The sequence below is a fragment of the Leptinotarsa decemlineata genome, unplaced genomic scaffold (genome assembly GCF_025532065.1).
Source record: "Leptinotarsa decemlineata unplaced genomic scaffold, Ldec_3_MD MMD2_P_RNA_scaffold_2, whole genome shotgun sequence".
In the NCBI taxonomy this organism is placed as follows: domain Eukaryota; kingdom Metazoa; phylum Arthropoda; class Insecta; order Coleoptera; family Chrysomelidae; genus Leptinotarsa; species Leptinotarsa decemlineata.
In genome coordinates, this window is record NW_027412529.1 from 25,663,053 (window position 1) to 25,684,608 (window position 21,556).

General features: G+C 36.1%; 2 protein-coding genes across 2 annotated transcripts; both read left to right on the forward strand.

Moving 5' to 3' along the window:
- Positions 1-9,868: 9,868 nt before the first annotated feature.
- On the forward strand, positions 9,869-12,643 carry LOC141484821 (uncharacterized). Its single transcript, XM_074180262.1, has 3 exons — positions 9,869-10,451; positions 10,513-11,248; positions 12,586-12,643. The coding sequence occupies exons 1-3, from the start codon at positions 9,869-9,871 to the stop codon at positions 12,641-12,643; spliced, it is 1,377 nt and encodes a 458-aa protein (XP_074036363.1).
- A 289-nt stretch (positions 12,644-12,932) lies between these two features.
- LOC141484829 (uncharacterized) lies at positions 12,933-15,533 on the forward strand. Its single transcript, XM_074180270.1, has 3 exons — positions 12,933-14,048; positions 14,112-14,847; positions 14,887-15,533. The coding sequence occupies exons 2-3, from the start codon at positions 14,116-14,118 to the stop codon at positions 15,274-15,276; spliced, it is 1,122 nt and encodes a 373-aa protein (XP_074036371.1). The 5' UTR covers positions 12,933-14,048; positions 14,112-14,115; the 3' UTR covers positions 15,277-15,533.
- Positions 15,534-21,556: the final 6,023 nt, after the last annotated feature.

The window sequence follows — 21,556 nt, forward strand, 5'->3', positions numbered from 1 at the left end:
TCACTCTAGAGCAATTATATTTGCTTTTAGGAACATTTTGAAAACATTACCTCCATTATAAAATACTTTTCAAATTGATAAAATCAATAATAAATAATTATTAGTGAATTTCACAACTACTGCAAGCCAAAATCAATCTGTACATCAGATATGTAACGTTCTAAATGATTTTTTTTCTGTGACGGAAAAAGGGAGTATATATATATATATATATATATATATATATATATATATATATATATATATATATATATATATATATATATATATATATATATATATATGAAATCTAGAAAGGTTAATGCAGTCAAGCTGCTGGAAAATAATTCCATGAAAATATAAGACCTCGTTAATCTATAGCTAGTACAACTTTATACTTCTGAGGGTTGTCGTTCGTAGGGGTGCGACAGACATATTTTAAAGCGTTTCCTGTTTGTATTTTCAAATACTAGTGAAATTAGAGATAATATCACATACACGGATCATATACCCGGAAAAACCAGTTCAGCATATTCCTATCCGTGAAAGCTTCAGATTTCATATATATATATATATATATATATATATATATATATATATATATATATATATATATATATATATATATATATATATATAGCGTAACGAATATATATATATATATATATATATATATATATATATATATATATATATATATATATAGCGTAACGAACGATGCGCCGTAGCGCTTCGTTACCCACTTCACCTAGCTATAAAGTACTTTTACTAAGTCTCGATTACATAAGTTCAGTATGTTGTATTTAAATTTCAAAACCTTTGAACAAATGAAAATCGATGGTATGCATTCTAGAGGGTAGATAATTAATCAGTTGAATTAGATTCTGGACATTTCAGAAATATAGCTTTTTTCAATTGAGGCATTGCTCACAAAATATTCTTTTCGGTTTTGGAAAAAGAAAAAGTGGAAGGTAGAACTCATGTGAATGATATCTGATTTTTATTCCACATTTGAAATACAAACTGAGTAGAGAAAAGTATCTTCTGTATAATTCAGTGTTCATATAGAAGTATTTGTTTCGAAAGAATTTTTTTCTCTCGTGTAATTCAATGTTTATATGAAAGTAGCTGTTTCAGGAGGACTTTCTTCCAGTTTGTGTCTGAAAGTTATTTCTTTGCATGATCTACACATCCGTGTATAGAGTTACTTATTTTCAAATTGAATACTTTCTTCCTATTTTTGGAAAATTCCCTCATCCTTTTTTTGTATCAGGATAGAGTAGTAGAAAGCCAAAATTTTCCTTTCCCAAAAATCAATCACTCCTAAAAATATAACCCCTCCAATTCAAAAAAGAATTATTTTCTGAAAAGTCTACCACTTGAAAAACCTAAGTATGAAATGTTAAATGTTTTCCATTATCGAATTTTTAGGTGAAATTTATGAGTACAAGTTCAGCTTCGTTCATTTTGCAGATAGTGAAAGTTAAGCACTCAAAGAAAAACATGAATTGCATTATTTTTGTACATCTCGGTTCATTTCTCTAGCTTGCAAAAAACCAAAATTATTGCCAACAGTATAGATGAACCAATAAATCTGACCAAGTTTCAGATGCGAATTTGAGTAATATAATATAATCGAAAACAACAGATTACGGAAAACAACTGAATAGAAAATTAAAACAATCTCCCAAATTGGATCAAAGGTACCAAAAACGGACAGTTGCAAATCGTAAGGAAAATACATTTTATTCGATTTGAATGAAAATAGGTATTTGAGAATAGAACTGAAGAAACACCTTTCCTCCTGTGAATTTTTCAAAATGTTTTAAAGAATCCTTTTTAAAAACTTTCAAAAATAATGTCAAACTCAACAAGTAGATCAACATCAATTAGAAAGTTGTGCTGGACACATTGAATTTATTTTCAATTAAGTACCGAAATGTGTGTGAAATGTATAATATTTGACAAACTTTCATCAATGGAGAATTTATGAGTATACATTTTCAAACTGTACCTATCCGAAAAGAAAAGTGTATGTCTGAGAATGAAATAAAGCAGAAATCAAAAACAATTCATGTATTCTCAAAGCAATAACAGACAACATTGGGTTTACGGTCTAATAAATTCAGTACAACGAGTTGTATATACTTGTGCCATATGTTACGTCAAAATCAATTGTAGAATTTGAGTTGTCTGATAATTATTCGGAGTTAACATTACATGCTTATGATACCACTTTCACATAGCTGCACTTAATTGCGTGTATGCAAAGTACTCAAACTGTACATTTTGACGTATGCACGTTCACTTTTCCAGTAAGAGTATTTGAATGGTAACGTCGTAAGTAATTACTTTGTGGGTATTAGAGCTGGATTGGATGAGAATCTTTTATTTCCTTCCTCTTCGAGAAGAATTCAGTATTTCGAGAACCATTAACATTGTATAGTTAATAAAACAGTTAAATTATTTCCTTATTAAAAATATGATATTGAAAAGGAAGAAATAGGAAGAAAAAATATCGAAATGTAAATGAAATGAAATTTCATTTACAAGAAAAATTTTTAATCTCTAGGTAGACCTCCGACGGTTTCGATAAAATTATTATTAGGTTTCAACTCCCCTTTCGAATACAATTATTATAAATGAATAAAATGCATTCAATTCATGCAACCACAGATCAATAATATTTCATTTCTCTAAGCTCATGTCAAATGTCACCAAATATGTCATAAAAACAGAAGGAACACAAAGCATGATACAAAACGAAGAGTAGGACTAACCCAATTTTCGAATGGGCCTAGTTACTACATTGCAATTTGGGTTAATTTGTTTACCTATCAAACCCTATCGGATTTGTTCTTCATTAGGAAATATGTGAAAATTGCCAATTTGTAATAGCCATACCAAATCAGTGTGGAATTTTATGTAAAATTACGAATGTACTGCAAGTGGAGGCCCTGAACGCAGGCAAATCATCGATTTGGGCAACACCACCTTGTCTTCAACCCCACCAAATGGATCGCTTGTGGGGGGACCTTCTTTCTGTTCTAGGAACCAAACGTTTATTCTGGTTCTAACATCCGAAATTGTTTGGAAACTGCCACTGTGCCACCTATCGTATATATGAAGAGATGAAGATGGGAAAATACTGTTGATCATGTCTATTTTTTTATGTAGCGTGTTCTTGTAGTCAGTTCAAATGTTATCTAACCTCAATTATCAATTATTCAAATCAAATGAATAAAAAACATCCTAAAAAATAGCCCAAACAAATTTCCACATGAACGCCCATGAGCAACGGGAACAGAGTTCCCAACAGTTCAGCCTCGAGAGCAAGAACGATTCGGGACGGTTCAAGACAGTTTAGGATCATTTCGCAGTCAAAACCAGAACAGAGAATTAATCAATCCGAACTTATCCTCAATAAACTGCGCATGATCCTGACATCCTAGAACCTGAATTTCGTAGAACCAGAACAAACATCAAGTGTAGAGTCAATGTTAATATATCAGTCTTAGTCTTAGTCCTGTTGCCCCACGTCCGGCATCGAAGGGGAGTTGAGATTTCCCCCAGATGTTGAATGGCCATCCCTGTTCATATATTAATATTATTGATACTAATATCAATAACAATATTATAATTTCATGACTAAATAAGGTTCAGAATATACATAGGATATTATTCTATTGTAAGTTTCACTATCAAATCAGTTGTGAGTTTCCTTCCTTTTTTAAATCAATTGACACTAGAAACAGAAAAATTATCAGTTTAGATGATTCAGTAATGAAGATGAAATCAAAACTATTTTGAATATGAGTATGTGTGGGGAAATTATCAATGGAAGATGATATCAACAGACTACGAAAAACGAAATGCAAAATTAATGGCATATAAACAATAATCAGAAAAGCAAAGAGTAAGTAATATACATCTCTCCTGGCTACCTAACTACATCGAAGGTTTTGGTAAACGCCTCCTGGAAAACAACTACTTATCAGAATAGTGTGAAACCTTCGTCTAAGGGAAAGATTGTTAACCAGTAACAGCTTCATCTCGTGAACAAAGCTCCAAACGGGGAAAAAACATCCCTTGTACCAATACTCTAACAGATATCAAAACGTGTATGAAGACTGTATCGAGGAATACGTATAAGAAAATGAATATTTCGAAATTTTCATCTCTTCATACTACCTACACCGTAGGTTTTAGTAAATGCCTGCCGGAAAACAATCACTTTCCCGGATAATATCACGTTGGATATTGAATTATATTTTGTATAGACGTTGCTCGCGACTGATTACCTCACCAGATTATCCAACAGCGAAAATTTCTCATAAATAAATGTTTCATTCATAAGAATATCGTTTCACAATCCATGAATGAAATTGAGCAAAGTTTCGGCCTAATGAACCAAGGAATATTTGACGAGATCTTTTGAATTGATATAGCTTTTTCAGTAATGAACCGATTTAAATGGGTCATTAATTGAATTTCAAGTGAAACTTCAGGTAGGTCGTGTTTGACATTATCGCGACCACGTGCAAAACTGATAAACCGAGAAACAGACAACAATCGGTTGCATTTTTATTTTATTTATTAATGTAATTTCAGGTTTTAGTCTGGCAAATAGGGCAGTTGAACAAACTCCTGAATTTATTTCGAAGGTAAGACCATAAATCTTTCAAAAAGCATATCTTCATCAATTGTATTATCAGTGAAAAACTGTACATCTTCTATTATAGATTTAGAAATAATCATTAGAGTGACCCTAATTTCTAAACATGAGCAAAAATTACTTTTGAAGTGTTTCAAAAATTCTATAATTTTCCTAATAAACCATAACAATACGTGTTTCTTTTTCAGAGGCAAATATACTCCAAGTAGAGTATTATCAGCTATACAGCTGCTAAACTATATATTTCACTAGGAAAACAAAATGCAAATCAGTGTCACATAAATAAAAGCAGCCATTTTTAAAAAGTTGACGAGAATGATCGTATCGAACTATCTGCAATAAACTGCTGGTTATAAATAAATAAAATCGGAAAAGGCGGTACTGATATTGATATCGTCATCGGCATTGGTTGCTTTGTGAACAATACCGTTTACGTAAAAGAAGGAGATGGACGTTGGCGTTGCCCAACCTCTTTGCCATATTTGCACACCTTGTATTTTAATTCTTGATTTATTAAGAGAAACCTTGAATGAAAAATTAAAACGTATTGGATCGGGTGAAGAATGAGCTGTTGTATTTCACATTATTAATTATGTAACATGTTGGTCTATTTCAGTTATCGTAATAGATAAAATTATAATATATTCCCAATTAAGGAAAAGGTAGTTTTGTTAAAACGTCTACACAGGGAAATTGATAGAAAAAATATTTTCCAGAATTACTTACTTATTTGAAAAAATATAATCATAACATGTTTCGCTAGCACAGTAGCTTTCTCAAGTGTATGGATTCATACACTTCATACACTTGAGAAAGCTACTATGCTAGCGAAACATGTAATTATATTTTTTCAAATAAAGTTTGTGGAGATCATATCGTGAGGTGTAGTTTTTGAAATTACTATGAATCTTCATCAAGTAACGGTTGAATCAAGCAGAAAATATTATTAGTATTTTCCCAAATGGTTCTTGATAACTCACTCTATCTACCAATGGAACTTTTTGTATTCGAGGAGAAGACATTGTATACCTAGGTTAGTTCGTATCTTGCTCAGGATATGACACAGTGTATCGAAACAGTTTTTAGCATAAGTGTTAGTGTTGTGTAAATTGTGAAGTAAATATTAATTTGACCCTACTCATTCAATCAGAATGAATTGATACATATTAGAAGCCGAAACTGTAGAAAATCAATAATGTTCAATATATAAATGATAAACGTTTCACATTAATTTAGTACCTATGACGCTGGGGATAATTGAAGTAACTTTTGGCAACGAGTTTTCTTCCTGCTGATGAATCGATATTTCTAACACGGTCTACATATTAGTATTGCTGATATTCTATATCAGATTCATTTTCGTTACAGATATAATCAGATTTTCTCTATGAATAGAACTTTCTTTTTTGTGAGTTTTCGAAATAAAAGAAGCAGACTGAAGAAAGCACCTATATTTCTTTCGAGAATGCGATAACTCGCTAAATGAAATGGAAGTTATTACAAGATATTAAGAAATGCGGGGAATTTGACGTTTTCAAACCAAAAATATGTGATGAATTCATGCAGGACATCATGAGTTTTGATGTAAGCATATTGTTAATTAAGAGATGTGTTTATATCCCCAGTAACATACTCATCGGCGAGTCATACTAAATACTCGTTGACAAAATTCTCAAGGGATAACCTGATATCATACTTCATTTCACTACCGAACAAACGAGATAGATACTCCTTTTTTTAATCTTACATTTTCTTCAGTGACTATCAATATGATTACCACGTTAATAAGAAAAACTGAAAAATATTATAAAACATTATATTGAAAACATCAAACCCAATCGAAATTGTTTGGGATACTTATATTTTTCTCCCGAAATATACCTATCTGAAAAGAACTTCTGATCATAATTTGAGTAAATTTATGATAATTTGTTTTTGAGTTTCCAACTATGCATATGTAAATTGAGTAGAACTCCAATAAGGTTTTTTCTTATAAAAACTAGTCTTACCTGAGAATATATTCTTCTGTAATTTCAATATTTTGTGGTTGAGGATAAAGTAACTATTATGTATCATATCAAACAAACAGAAAGTGGTAATATAATTTGTTAAAAACTGTAATTGCCGGAGATACAGCTGAAGTTTGAGAACTATTCTAAACTATTTCTAAATCAATAGTTAATCTCTTGCGATTTAGAAGTGAAAGAAATTTCTGTGTGTAATCTACACATCTGTGTGAATAATTGCCAATTGTTTTCTACTATTGGAAACTCAAGAATGCTAAAAATATTTTTTCCTGGAAACTGTTGTTCGTTACTCTATGAGTCTATCATCAAAGTATAATAATTTTTCCATTTTCATTCAAATGTTGATTTTATATTTATTAAGAATATGCATAACCACGAAAATTCCCTGTAGATTGGTCGTAATACTGAAACTAAAAACATCATATGATGGATTCCGTAAATGTAAATTATTTCTATAAATTTCCACAATATCTCAACAATAGCACATCGAGAAACATTGTTCGATTTTGGTACATGGAACCAAAATTGTTTTTGTCGAGACAATGTGTGCTTCCTTCCACATCAGACAAAATTCGTGTGAGCTAGAGATTACCACTCACGTGTGAACATGCGATTCCTAGCATGGATCAGAAGATTGGCAGTCAGCACTTGTAGTTTCAAAGTTGAGATGGGATGGAACAGCACAGTTTCATTTTTTCCCTCAATCAAGAAATTTACGCTATATATGAGGTTTATATACCTGAAAACTGTATTTTTATATTATATAATACTATTTCAAATTTTACTTCAGCTTAATAACTCCTAACTTTTTGAAGAAACTACCAAACTACTACATATTTCTTAAGATTAACACCAGCAAACGAAACCCTTTAAATATAAGAATGGTATCCGTTGCGCCATCTACAATAGAGGTGCTCAAGCACGATACCTACTGTGATTTTTAACATGAACGTTGCCAAGTGTATTCGAACCTTCATTTATTGAAATAGAAGTATTTTAGGAGAGAGATTTGTTTTTGACTCATTACTATTTACTCCATTCATATATTCAGACTGAGGAACTTTTTAAAAACGAAAAATATTAAAATATCATTAAAAACTCTGCATAAAGATGTGAATTACATTATACACAGAAGTTTCTTTCGAACTGAAAAAAAATAATGTTACTGAAACAACTTCCTTCGATTATTCAACAAAACAAGTTTGAAGTGGTTCTTACACGGTCAACATTGTTGAATCAATATTATTGACGTATAAGGTAAAAACACATTATTCTTCAACTCGATAATATTGCTCAATTTCAAAGTCTAAAAACTACAAAAAACTCGTCACTAACATTGATTCTTCAGGTTGGTAACTTAGGCTATTAATCAAAACTGTACAAAATCCACAGTTCCACCAATTACGCAAGCAGATGGTTCAATTGCAACAAGAGCCATAGAGAAAGCAAATCTACTTGCTGAACAATTCGCGTCCCATTCCATAGTCGGTTTTCAGGGAAAGGCATCACCCACTATTCCTACACTAGAATCCACAATGCCGTAAATTACTTTTCGACAGTGCCTAATCAGGCGAATTTTGAAACAGCTCAATAACAACAAGGCGTGAATGATTAAGTGTCATTCATCGTACTTGAAAAGTGCACCAATGAACTCGCACTAGTATTTTGCAGACTTTTTAACCTGTCTTAGAAACTATAAAAGATCGGATCGAACAAAAATTTCGGAACAGGTGGAGGAGCACATATTGAATATGTGCACGGACCACATGACACCGAAGTACACCTTTAACACAAACGTCACGGTCAAAATCATAAGCCGTGAAGAGTGGAAGACCATTAGTCATTCCGAAAACATGTTTGGAAAAAATACCTGGTATACAGATGGATCGAAGACCAAACATGAAACAGGAGCTGGAATATACCGAGCGGATAGAAATCTAAACTACAGATATCCGCTAGGACTTACACGTCCGTTTTTCAGGCGGAAGTGTATGCTATCTTGCAGTGTGCAAGGCTTATTGAATTAAGACCTCAAAGAATTCATCGGATCAATATTTTTACAGACAGGAAGAGCGCACTAGGGGCTCTGACAAACCCGAAGGTGACATCAAAACTGGTCTGGAAATGCCATGAAGAACTGAATGAACTTGCAAACAGGAACAAATCAACTTTGTACTGGGTGCCAGGGCATTCAGGAATCACAGGTAATGATAAAGCTGATGAATGCGCTAGACGCGGATCATCAACTTCATATATAGGTCCTGAACCAGCTCTGGGGGTATCAAAATCATTGGTACGAAACCAGATTAGGACATGGACCAATAAAAAGCATACAGAAAACTGGACGAAAGTATCTGGCAACAAACACAGTAGAACCTTCACTAGTGAACCGTCCGAGAAAAAAACCGAAGAACTATTTCAATATAGTAGGAATCGGCTCAGAATAATTATAGGGTTACTAGCCGGTCATTGTTCGCTTAGAGGTCACCAGTAGTGTGCTAATGCCGACTGAACGCCTCCCCCCACCACTTTTGACCTTGAGACGTCATACGACCTTGAATGACGTCACCTAACCTTGAACGTCGTACACGTAGTATGAACTTGAATGCGGTGTTTGACCTTGAGTGTGGGGTTTGACCTTGACGTTCGACACTTCGACTACCTTGAGCTTGCTCCATGGCATTGAATGTTGACCTTGAATGAAATCGTGACGTGTACAGAATATAACCTTGAACAGTGGTCGTTCGGCGTTGTCCCCTCCCTTGTTGGTAATCCCTATATAAGTTCAGAATATCGTATGACGTCACCTAACCTTGAACGTCGTACACATAGTATGAGATTGAATGCGGTGTTTGACCTTGAGTGTGGGGTTTGACCTTGACGTTCGACACTTCGACTACCTTGAGCTTGCTCTGTGGCATTGCATGTTGACCTTGAATGAAATCGTGACGTGTACAGAATATACAGTGGGGTTCGGCGTTGCGGTGTTTGACCTTGAGTGTGGGGTTTGACGACGTTCGTCACTTCGACTACCTTGAGCTTGCTCTGTGGCATTGAATGTTGACCTTGTAGCTCTCATTTGGGTTATGGTGGGGGGGAGGAGTTGGGCTTTTATAAGGAGTGTGGTGTGAACGTTTCACTCATTTCAAATTCTCCTTATCGTACGGTAGATATTTCTATATACAAGATGTATTCGTGCGTTGATTGTAAAAAAAGTTTCACTCGTAGTGAGAACCTACGTCGTCATCAGCGGGATTCCTGCACACCCGCAAATGGTGATGGACCTCCAACATCGAAGAGGCAACGGTTGACACCCCCAGCACTTCCAACACTGCAAACATGCGTTTGCTGCAATTTGACTATTGCAAGCGATCAGATGAATGTACATCGGAGGACGTTGCAGCACAGAACAAATGCATGTGTTCAATATGGGGAAGGTGTGAAAATTGTCAATACAGCTTTCAAGTGTCGAATTGTGAGCTACCGAGTGGACAGTGAAAACCACCACATGGATTACCCAACATTCTTCAATGAAATTAAGCAGAAAGTAGTGAAACTACTCGAAGAAGTGTTGGATATCCATAAATGCATGAAAGTGAACATGGAAGTGTTTGGGCGGTACAGTCTGCAAACTAAGGATCTTTCAGACATCAAATCATTTAATAGTCCCAATGAAGTAATTGATCAATCGAATGATTTGGATGTGGTTTATAGCAGTTTTGCAGATAGTTTAACTGTTAAAGCAGCGGAATTTCAAGATCGGGATTCAGGTATGTGATCTATTCAAAATGTTGATGATGATGGACTTATAGAGAAAACCCATATTTTCAGGTTGGACCATTGAGAAAATTTTGTACTTGGAGGTGAATATCAACAAGTATAGCCCCTTCGGAGGGTCTTCTTACATCAAATTGCCAAGGTTCATCGAATTGAAGAAAAGTGTGGTGAATGTTCTTAATCAAGATCAGTGCTGCTTTGCGTGGGCTGTGACTTCAGCTTTATACCCTGCCAGTCAGAAACTTAATGAAATTTCATCATATCCCCACTTCTCAACCGTCTTGAATGTAGCAGGTATGGAATTTCCAGTTAAGTTGAAAGATATTCCTAAGTTTGAGGTTATGAACGATTGCTCTATCAATGTTTATGGGTTGGAAAATGTTTTTAAAAATGGTAGAATTGAATATGAAGTTGTGGGTCCGTTACACTATTCTAAACGTAGATTAAATAGGCATGTTAATCTGTTGATTATTACAGATGATTCTGGTAATAGTCATTATTGTTGGATTAAGGATTTATCGAGACTAGTATCATCACAAATATCTGCCCGTGGTCATAAAAAGTATTTTTGTGATGGTTGTTTATTGTACTTTGATAATGAACGAACTTTATTGCGACATCAGTTGAATGATTGTAATCACATATCGACAACGACACCATCCACAAATTTCAGGGTTGATAAATTTGGTAAAAGGGTACCTGAGAATATTTTGAAATTTGAAAATATCGAGAAACAGTTGAGGGTTCCATTCGTTGTATATGCTGATTTCGAATCTATTCTGAAACCAGTGCATACTAATGACCCAAATCCTGCTAACTCTTATACAAATCGAACATATCTTCATGAACCGTATGCTTTTTCTTACCTCATAAAGTGCTCTTTTGATGATTCTATATCTAAATTTGTACTATATAGAGGTGCTGATGCAGCTACAGTGTTTGTGTCAAACTTGGAGGCTGATGTCACCAATATTTATCACAAATATTTGAAGAATGTCATTCCAATGAGTCCATTGACTGATGAGGAAGAGCATGATTTCAATATTGCCGCCACATGTGGTATATGCGGAGAACCATTTGGTGATGGTGATATTAAGGTGCGTGACCACTGCCATCTAACGGGGAAAAAAAGAAATGGAGCTGCACATAGTATTTGTAACCTCAATTTCAAATTGCCCAACTTTATACCCATAATTTTTCATAATCTCAGTGGGTATGACTGTCATTTGTTCATAAAAGAGTTATGCACAAACAAAACAAAAGTTGATGTCATTGCTCAAACTAAAGAAAAGTATGTTTCCTTCACGAAACATATAATTATGGAGAGAATAGTAGATCACAATGGAGTGATGAAAAATAAGTTTTTGAAATTAAGGTTCATCGATAGTTTTAAATTTATGGCTGCTTCCCTTCAAGAGTTAGGTGACAATTTAGATGAAAAACATTTTGTGGAAACAAGAAAATATTTTCCGGAACAGGATAAATTCAAACTTATGAGGCAGAAAGGTGTTTTTCCGTACAGTTTTATCGATTCTTTGGATAAATTAAATTATTCTAGTATACCATCAAAGGTGGACTTTTATGATAAATTAAATGAAAAACATGTTTCTGATGAGGATTATGATAGAGTAAAGCAGGTATGGAACACATTCAATTGTCAAGATTTGGGTGAATATTCTGACATATACCTAAAATCTGATGTTCTACTGTTGTGCGATATTTTTGAAAATTTTAGAAATATGAGTTTAGATACATATAAATTGGATCCTGCTCACTATTTCACTTCTCCAGGTCTTTCTTGGGATGCTATGTTGAAGTATACGGGTGTCAACTTGGAATTATTAACTGATATCGATATGGTGCATTTTCTCCAAAACGGTATACGTGGTGGTGTAAGCCAGTGTTCGGAGAGAAAGCATATTGCAAACAATCAGTTTCTTCCAAATTATAATCCCGAAGAACCTTCATCTTTCATAATGTATTTGGATGCAACAAATCTGTATGGTCATAGCATGTCTCAATCATTACCTTTTGGTGGGTTCACTTGGTTGACCGCCAGTGAAATATGTCAGTTGGATATCAATAGTATTCCAGATGATAGCCCCCAAGGATACATACTTGAAGTAGATGTGCATTACCCTGTCGAATTACACGATCTACATTCGGATTTACCATTTTTGGTTGAAAGTATTATACCACCTGGTTCAAAGTCCAAAATACCCAAACTTATTCCTAATTTGAATGATAAAAAGAAATATATCGTTCATTATAGGAATTTGAAACAAGCGGTCCGTAATGGTTTGATGGTGATGAAAACTCATAGAATTCTCAGATTCAATCAGTCACCGTGGCTGAAAAAATATATCGATTTAAATACAAATTTGAGAAATAAGGCTATCAATAAGTTTGAGAAGGGTTACTTCAAATTGAATATAAATTCCATATTTGGCAAAACGATGGAAAATGTAAACAATAGAAGAGACATTCAAATTGTCACACATTGGGAATCCATAAGAAGAGGTATGGGTGCCAATGCTTTGATAGCTCGTCCCAATTTCAAAACATTATCCATATTTTCGGAAGACTTTGTCGTCATACATATGGATAAAGTTAAGGTTTGTTATAATAAACCATTGTATTTGGGGTTCAGTATATTGGATATGTCGAAAACAGTCATTTATGATTTTTTCTATGATGTCATCAAAAAACATTACGGACCACAAGCTTCTCTTCTCTATACCGATACGGATTCTTTGATACTGAAAATAATGACGGATAATTTTTATAATTTTATGATTGCAAATGTTGACAAATTTGACACTTCTATCTATAGGTTGGGTAATAAATTCAATGTGCCAGTTAGCAAATCGGTGATTGGAAATATGAAGGATGAACTTCCGAGTGATCCCATCATCAGTTTCCATGGCACCGGTGCGAAAGCATATCATGTACAAAGTGTGTCTGATGAAATAAAGAAAGCAAAAGGTATTAAAAAATCCGTTATAAAAAATCAAATTTCAATTGAAGATTACATTAGGATTGTTGAAACAGGTGGTATAATATTTAGAAAGATGAATGTATTCAGGAGTGATTTACATGATATTTACACGTTGATGTGCAATAAAGTCGCGCTCTCACATAATGATGATAAGCGATTCATCATTCCTAATACCACCAAGACATTACCTTGGGGCCACAACGATATTGAATTCTATCAGACAAGTTCCGAACAAAATTTAAGAATTCTTTTGAATGTACTGAAAGATGAAAACAGTATAAGTGACAAGAAATTAAATTTACTCATTGCCTTATTGGAAGAGCAATCGAGTAATTGAATTTTTTCACTCATTATCTGGTTTGTTCAACAAATTGTAAAATTCATACTTGTCGAATATTTCAAACGAATTATCCTACCCCACTTCCACCCCCACTCCCATTCCCACCCGAAGTGGTAGGGAGCATACGGCTATAAAACATGAGGAGGAGGCCACAGTTCATCATTCGATTGCAGTCTTCCTTCGAAAGAAGCAGCCAACCTGAGATACCTGCCAGCCAACTTAGTTGAAGTTGAAAATTCCAAGCAGCTTGATGTAAGTACACACTTCCATACTATTTATATTATATTGTCTAATATTTTCATTTTCTCTTTCTAGAATCATGTCTTTTCTAAGGAATGCTCTGATGACCCCGATTACCACTCTCAGTGAGAGACAGTTGGAGGATGTAGAGCGGAGGAGGGTGGTTGTCCTACAGGACATCATGGTACAACCACCAGCTGCATCACCAGCTGCAGCTCCCATTCCACCACCGGGGATGACTTCCACCCAGGAAGTGGCGTCTCCCATTCCACCACCGGGGATGACTTCCACCCAGGAAGTGGCGGCTCCCATTCCACCACCGGGGATGACTTCCACCCAGGAAGTGGCGGCTCCTGACTTGAAGTTCTTTTTCGAGGACTTCAAACCAACCCCCGAGGAGGAGATTGACCCCCCACCAACTTTGTCGACATTCAGACCAACTTCTTCGTCAGCACCCCAAATCGAAGATTTACTGAATATGTACAACCCGGACCTGGACGAGTCTCTGGCGGATTTATCGCATCTTCAAAGTCTCTTATCACCCATCGAACTATTATCGCCCATCGATTCAGGGGATGAGTTCGAGAAACCGGTGAAGAGGGCCAAGAAGATGAAGAAGTCCGCACCTGTGAAGAAGTCCGCACCTGTGAAGAAGTCCGCACCTGTGAAGGCATCCAAAGCCAAAGGTGGGAGGGGTGGTAAGTTGAGTGCTTTTCGCAAAAAGTGTGAAAAGAACTCACCTTACGTTGGTTGGCCTACAGCACCCCTTCCAGTGATGGAGGTGCAGAACTTGGTGGAAGTCGTCGCCCAGGTCTATCGGGATGCGTCACCCCCTCCAGTCACCCCCCAGGTCCATCGGGATGCGTCGCCCCCTCCAGTCACCCCCCAGGTACGTGTTGAGCATTCCGAACAAGAGGTTGGCCCGGAAAATGTCCTTTCACAGACTGTGGTAGAGGGTAATAAACTCAAAGAGTCTATTACCTATGCACAGTCTGTGAAAAAGAGATATTTGAGGGAAAAGAAGGTTGTGGATGGTTCTGATTCCAGAAAAAGGGCCTTGATGGCGGATATTTCCACCATCGAGGCCCAGAAACTGGAATTAGAGAAGCGACTCTCTATGCTTAGGGCGAAACTTCAAGAAGAAGATTCGCAACAAGGAAAGAGTTTGGCTTACATCCAAAAATATGGACCTCTTGTTCAGGAATGGGATGCCATGTGCCAGGGGTTCCTTAATACTTAACCCCTTTTGTAAATATATTTTTGTTTAGTTTAAGTTAGATGTATGTTTAGAATAAAAAAAATGTAATTTTAGGAATATAATAAAAACTTGCATGTTAATTTTAAGGTTATGAATGTTATGAATGAAAAAATAAAATAAGGAATATTGGAGTGCATATCTATTTTGGTTGTTGCACACAAAATACTGCGTGGTTGGGGCAGTATTTATTCCTTCATTCTAGTCATTTTCTAGTCACATGTAGTATATAGAATAAAATTAGTTAAATAGAATAATTGTTTAGAATTTCCATCATTTGAAAGTGTGTGAATTGTAAAATAGTTATTTTTTCTAGAGAATAAATAAAAGTGATTCTAGTAATGCTCTGAGTATAATTCCAAAACTTTTGACACTTCTCTCATCATTACTTCTCTCAACATTATTCAAACAAATTTCATTTATGTGAATGTGTAAAAATAAAATCATGAATCTAATGAATATTATATTGGATTTATTCCCCAATTCTCACATCAATACTTGAATAAATAACCTAGTGGGTCTTTATTTTTCACATATTCCCCCTCCCTTACTCTACCCCACTTTCTTCAAATCATATAAATAAGATTGTATTCTCAATATTCTTCAACTTGTTCGTTCATCATGAATCAAGCAACACCAATTATTCGGGAAGCTGATTCCACCAGTGAACCTCATTTTGCCCCACCAGAGAATTGGTCCTATGGTGACATTCAAGTTGCTGTAGTTGATTCAACATCTCCCGATGATGAATTCGATGGGTATTCAGATACAACAATAGAGCTGAATGAAGAACAAGATGTAACCTCAGACGAAGATGAGTTTGAACATGATGAATTTGCCAGCCCAGAACTTGTGGATCAACTGTGGCTTGAAGATCATCAAATCGCTCCACCAAATATCATCGTGGTGGTTGATTCTCCCGAACCTGACATCATCATTATAGATGATGATGATGATCAGGTAGGTTAGGTTAGGTTTTCCTCGGAGTGCACATAGTACCTGGTTGGTGCACACGGAATGCTGCGTGGATGGGGCAGCATTCAACCTAACCACTTTATTTGGTAGTAGTGAAAAAAATAGGGCTATATCGGTACACCCTTGCGGTGAAACGTTAGTTGTTTCGCTATAAAACGAACTAATTAGAAAATGGAAACAGTTAATCATTATCTTTGGATATCTTTGGAACATTATTTTAATTAATGTTGATAAAAATTCGTATCATAAGGAAATTTCAAGCAATGTATATTCGGATAAGTAACGAAGGGAAAGGTTGTATAGGCGATCGCGAAGCGATCGCTCAGCAGGCCGCTTCGTGGCCTGGGGCGCTCAACATCCACCACTTGCATCCGGGGCGCGTTTTTTGCGACCCCCACCTCCCCCCACTCCGCCTCCCACTATACCCCCTCCTGTGCAAGAGTATAAATGTAGGAGTTCCTCACTGTAATCTTCAGTTGAGTAGCTATCGTCAGCATGTCAACATACCAGGAAGCCGATTCCACGACCGGACCCCAGGCGGAAGAACCTACAGCGCCACTCCCGGATCTTCAGTTGGAGGATTCCGATATGGAGAATCCAGATATGGAGGCCGATTCAACCACCACGCCTCATCACCCTTCCACATCTTCGGTCCAGGTACTGCATGTGACCAGTACCGAAGACCACTCCGAAGACTCGAGCAGCTCGGATGATGATAATGACGATCTCTGGGACGACGACGCATTTGCGGAGGAAATGGCGTTTTCTGAGGGTTCGGTGATGTGGCAGTACTTCCCCCGACCCGATGACAGCGACGACGACGACTTGTAATCCTTTCCTTTTTTTCCCTATTTTTTTCCCTATTTCACCCATCCTTTATCCTTCCTCGGAGTACACATTTTGTTTGGTTGGTGTACACGAGACACTGCGTGGTTGGGGCAGTGTCTACCTCCCTCTCTCCTTTCCACCTTTGAAATAAATATTCTGAATTACAATACCAATTACTCTTATTGACTACTCTGAATAAACACCCCTCGAATTTGAAATATTGTCTTATGAAAATTATATTTCCAAATCTTGACATGAATTCTGCAATTGTTCAGATAAGAGAGAGCTAGTATGTTATCAAACAGATTCAAATCCACTCGGACGCTTAAACAATCATTTTTCAATGTGATTTATTTTACAAAGATAAGATATTCAGAGAACTTACATATTCTATAACACATTTGTGCATACCTCATATGTATATGGATGTACATTTTAGAGGTATATCCATATACAGGGTGTCCCTGGACTTCCTCTTTTCCTCTCGGGAATGTATAGATGGGGTCAAAATATCACCAGTACTTCATATAACTTTTTTTCCCAAAAGTCTTCGTAACCAAGTTACGGGCCCTCGAAGTTACAAAATGAAAAATGTTTTTCTTTGATCACTTTTCAAGTGAATATTCAAAATCATCCAAATTTTGGTAATTGACTAAACAAATGAATTCCGTCGATAAGCTTTCATGCAGGAGTCAGTTGTTTTGCTACAAAGTCAGGAACGGACTACCCCCGATGGTCCACACCCCAAAACTTTGAAATGACAGATATTTTTCAATATTTTTCAACAAAATAAGGTTACTTGGACAATTTTATGAATAAAAGTACTCGTGTGGAAAGTCGATCGGAGCAACGAGTCTTGATGAAAATGTAGTTCTACTCGACGACATCAAACCCGCTCTTCCACCATTATTTGAAATGAATAATTATCAAAGCAGAAATAATAATGATAACGGTTATTCAACAACATTTATAACAGGAATAATACAAAGTATGCTAAAATGAAGTCGTAAACATAAAGTACAGTACCTATATGGAAGTTTAAGTCACAATTGTGATAGCAGATATTTTTTCAAAAGAAATATCAAGTTCTGTAGATTCGTGGTGTTTTTAAACTAACAAGCTACTCTACTATGAAATATCGAATTCATTCTATATTTTGTATGTACATAATACGTGTGGAATAATCCCGTTTCGTGTTGATCAGTTATCTGAATCTCATGAAACTCAACATTCGAATGTTTCAAATTCTTCTTCACAGCTGAACTGTTGAGGAGTTTCACTGATAATTATAATTTTATGGAAGAAATTCTTTAACACGAATCTAAATTCAGCTGAAAAAACGCACATCGGAAAAAATATTTACTATACTAATAAAAAGCAAACGAATGAACTACAAAAACGGCTGCACATGATCAGGTGAAAAATATCCAGGGAATAATTATGTTCCATTTCTTTCACAGATGTTGACAAAAAAACCTTTTAGAAAGTTTTGATAAAAAATGAGAAACTGGAATGCGATTTTGTTTTGTTGAGTGGTGCGTTGTCATATGACTATCATTGTATTGTCAATATTCTATAGGATATTTTGAATTTTTTTGATATGGCCGAACAGTTTACATTCAATGAATATACAGATATGCATGTATTTTATGGACGAGCATTTTGTAATGCTGCAGAAGCTCGTCGTCTGTATTCCGAGCATTTTCCCAATCGAACGGTACCGTCAAGAGAAACATTCGAGCGTGTCGATCGCAGCTTGAGGGAGACAGGTATGTAATAATTGATAATTAATTTGAGCACGTTGTTTTATTTCGATATTATTGTAGGTACAGTTTTGCCAAAACGAGGTGGTGAGGGCGCTCCTAGGACTGTACGTACCGTTGTATTGGAGGAAAATAGTTTGGAAGCCGTCGCTGATGATCCTTCAATGAGCATCAGCAATCTATCAGAACAGTTCCATACATCCAAGTCCACTATTCATAGAATAATTAGGGAACAACATCTCCACCCATTTCACATCCAGAAGGTACATGCCATGACACCTCAAGATTATCCAGCACGACTGGAATATGCCAATTGGTTCATGGATAGGCAAAGAGAGGATATGACTTTTATTAATCGAGTTTTATTCACTGATGAAGCAGGTTTCAGTAGAGATGGAGTTATCAACTCTCATAATCTCCATATATGGGCCGAAGAAAATCCCCATGGGATATTGCAAACCAAACACCAACGTAAATTCAACGTGAATGTTTGGGCTGGTATCATAGGAAACCATCTTAAAGGACCATTCGTTCTACATGACCGATTGAATGGAGAACGTTATTTGGAGTTCATTCAGAACGGTTTGAATGGACTTTTGGAACATGTTCCATTGCAAACCCGAAGAGATATGTGGTTTATGCATGATGGCGCTCCTCCTCATTTTAGTTTGATTGTGCGTGACCATCTGAACCATATTTTCCACAATAGATGGATTGGTAGAGGTGGGCCATATTCATGGCCATCGCGGTCTCCGGATTTAAATCCATTGGATTTCTTTCTGTGGTGGCATCTAAAAAGCCTTGTTTACGCTACACCTATTCACACAAGAGATGATTGTTGAATAGAATAACAATACATTGTGAAGCCATACGAAACGACCCTGGAATGCTATTTCAAGAACAGAGAGGGTGTCTTCGCAGACTAAGAAAATGTATAGAGAGAGAAGGTGGTCATATCGAGCAGTTTCTGTAGCGGATTTTTCATTTCTGTTTGCTCTTGAGGCTCTTGAGTTTCGTTAGTTAAACGTGTTTGCATTATAAAAATTCGTTATGAACATTTTACCTATCATTTCCATTTTCCTTAAAAACTAATATTTTCAAATAATGGTAGACATCTCAGGATAAATGTTGTTGAATTAACGTTATCATTATTATTTCTGCTTTGATAATTATTCATTTCAAATAATGGTGGACGAGCGGGTTTGATGTCGTCGGGTAGAACTACATTTTTATCAAGACTCGTTGCTCCGATCGACTTTCCACACGAGTACTTTTATTCATAAAATTGTCCAAGTAACCTTATTTTGTTGAAAAATATTGAAAAATATCTGTCATTTCAAAGTTTTGGGGTGTGGACCATCGGGGGTAGTCCGTTCTTGACTTTGTAGCAAAACAACTGACTCCTGCATGAAAGCTCATCGACGGAATTCATTTGTTTAGTCAATTACCAAAATTTGGATGATTTTGAATATTCACTTGAAAAGTTATCAAAGAAAAACATTTTTCATTTTGTAACTTCGAGGGCCCGTAACTTGGTTACGAAGACTTTCAGGAAAAAAAGTTATATGAAGTACTGGTGATATTTTGACCCCATATATACATTCCCGAGAGGAAAAGAGGAAGTCCAGGGACACCCTGTATTACAAACTACTCTTCGTATGATTATGTGACACTCAAAATATTCTATTTCTTTGACTGAGTGATCAATCTTATTATTAGATATCCACACTTTGTTTGTAGCTCTGAAAAGAGCTGTATTTTTGTTGACCTGAAAGTCCACGGTAACTGCTCCGCAGATGGGGTGTTGTTGCAATCTCATTATGAGATATCTACTCTTTGTTTAAATAATGTAGCCCTGAAAAGGGCTGTTTTTTTTTGTTGACCCGAAGGTCCACGGTTACATCTCCAGAGGTGGGGTGTTGTTACATATGATACAGACGGCTATTCTCCTAAAGTTGGTCAAAGGCCTATCACATGCTTTACACCATGTTTGCCCCATCTCCATGAAGCGGGCGGTGTAATGAATGTCGACGTGCTCATAATACCCTCCATTGTTATTCCGCACAGAATAAAAGCGGAAGCAACACCAACACAACTTCTCTATTTCACCGTCGATCGTTTTGATCCTGACATGACTATCCGTTACACAATACAAATCTAACGGATCATCCAATGTCTTAGTGATATTCAACCACTCAACATTGCCAATAACTACTCCGCTGTCGTCAGTCTCGTGAGTCGAATCTGTTGCGATACCTTCATCTTCTTCTTCAACAAGACCTTCTTCATCATCATCAATATCTAAATCCCCAACACCTTGCTCAATTGCCTCATCATCTTCGATATTCAAGCCACCTTCTGCACCTTGCTCATTCACCTCATACTGCATATCTCCACCATCATTTTCTTCGTCAACACCCACTATCTGTCCAACGTCTTCAAACTCTTCCACCAGCTCATGGTTATTAATATCTCTCTGAGATAATAATGCTAACACAGCAGCTCTCTGGGCAGACATATTAATGTATTCTTGTGGTGATACTTGAATACTGACTGAAGTTTACAATCACTCACCGATTTTTATATGATTTTTGACAGTGGTGGTGGTAGCTCCCTCCACTCTACCCCACTCTTCACGGTACCTGTTTATAAGAGGGAAACATGGGAGCGTGAGAGTGTAGTTAAATTCATCGATTGAA

Excerpts from the sequence above, each read along its gene's own strand:
- LOC141484821 (XM_074180262.1), top strand. The coding sequence starts at position 9,869 with ATGTATTCGTGCGTTGATTGTAAAAAAAGTTTCACTCGTAGTGAGAAC. Across the intron at positions 10,452-10,512 it reads ATTTCAAGATCGGGATTCAG|GTTGGACCATTGAGAAAATT; the intron begins GTATGTGATCTA and ends CCATATTTTCAG. Across the intron at positions 11,249-12,585 it reads GAATCTATTCTGAAACCAGT|ATGTGCATTACCCTGTCGAA; the intron begins GCATACTAATGA and ends TACTTGAAGTAG.
- LOC141484829 (XM_074180270.1), top strand. The coding sequence starts at position 14,116 with ATGTCTTTTCTAAGGAATGCTCTGATGACCCCGATTACCACTCTCAGT. Across the intron at positions 14,848-14,886 it reads TGGTGGAAGTCGTCGCCCAG|GTCCATCGGGATGCGTCGCC; the intron begins GTCTATCGGGAT and ends GTCACCCCCCAG.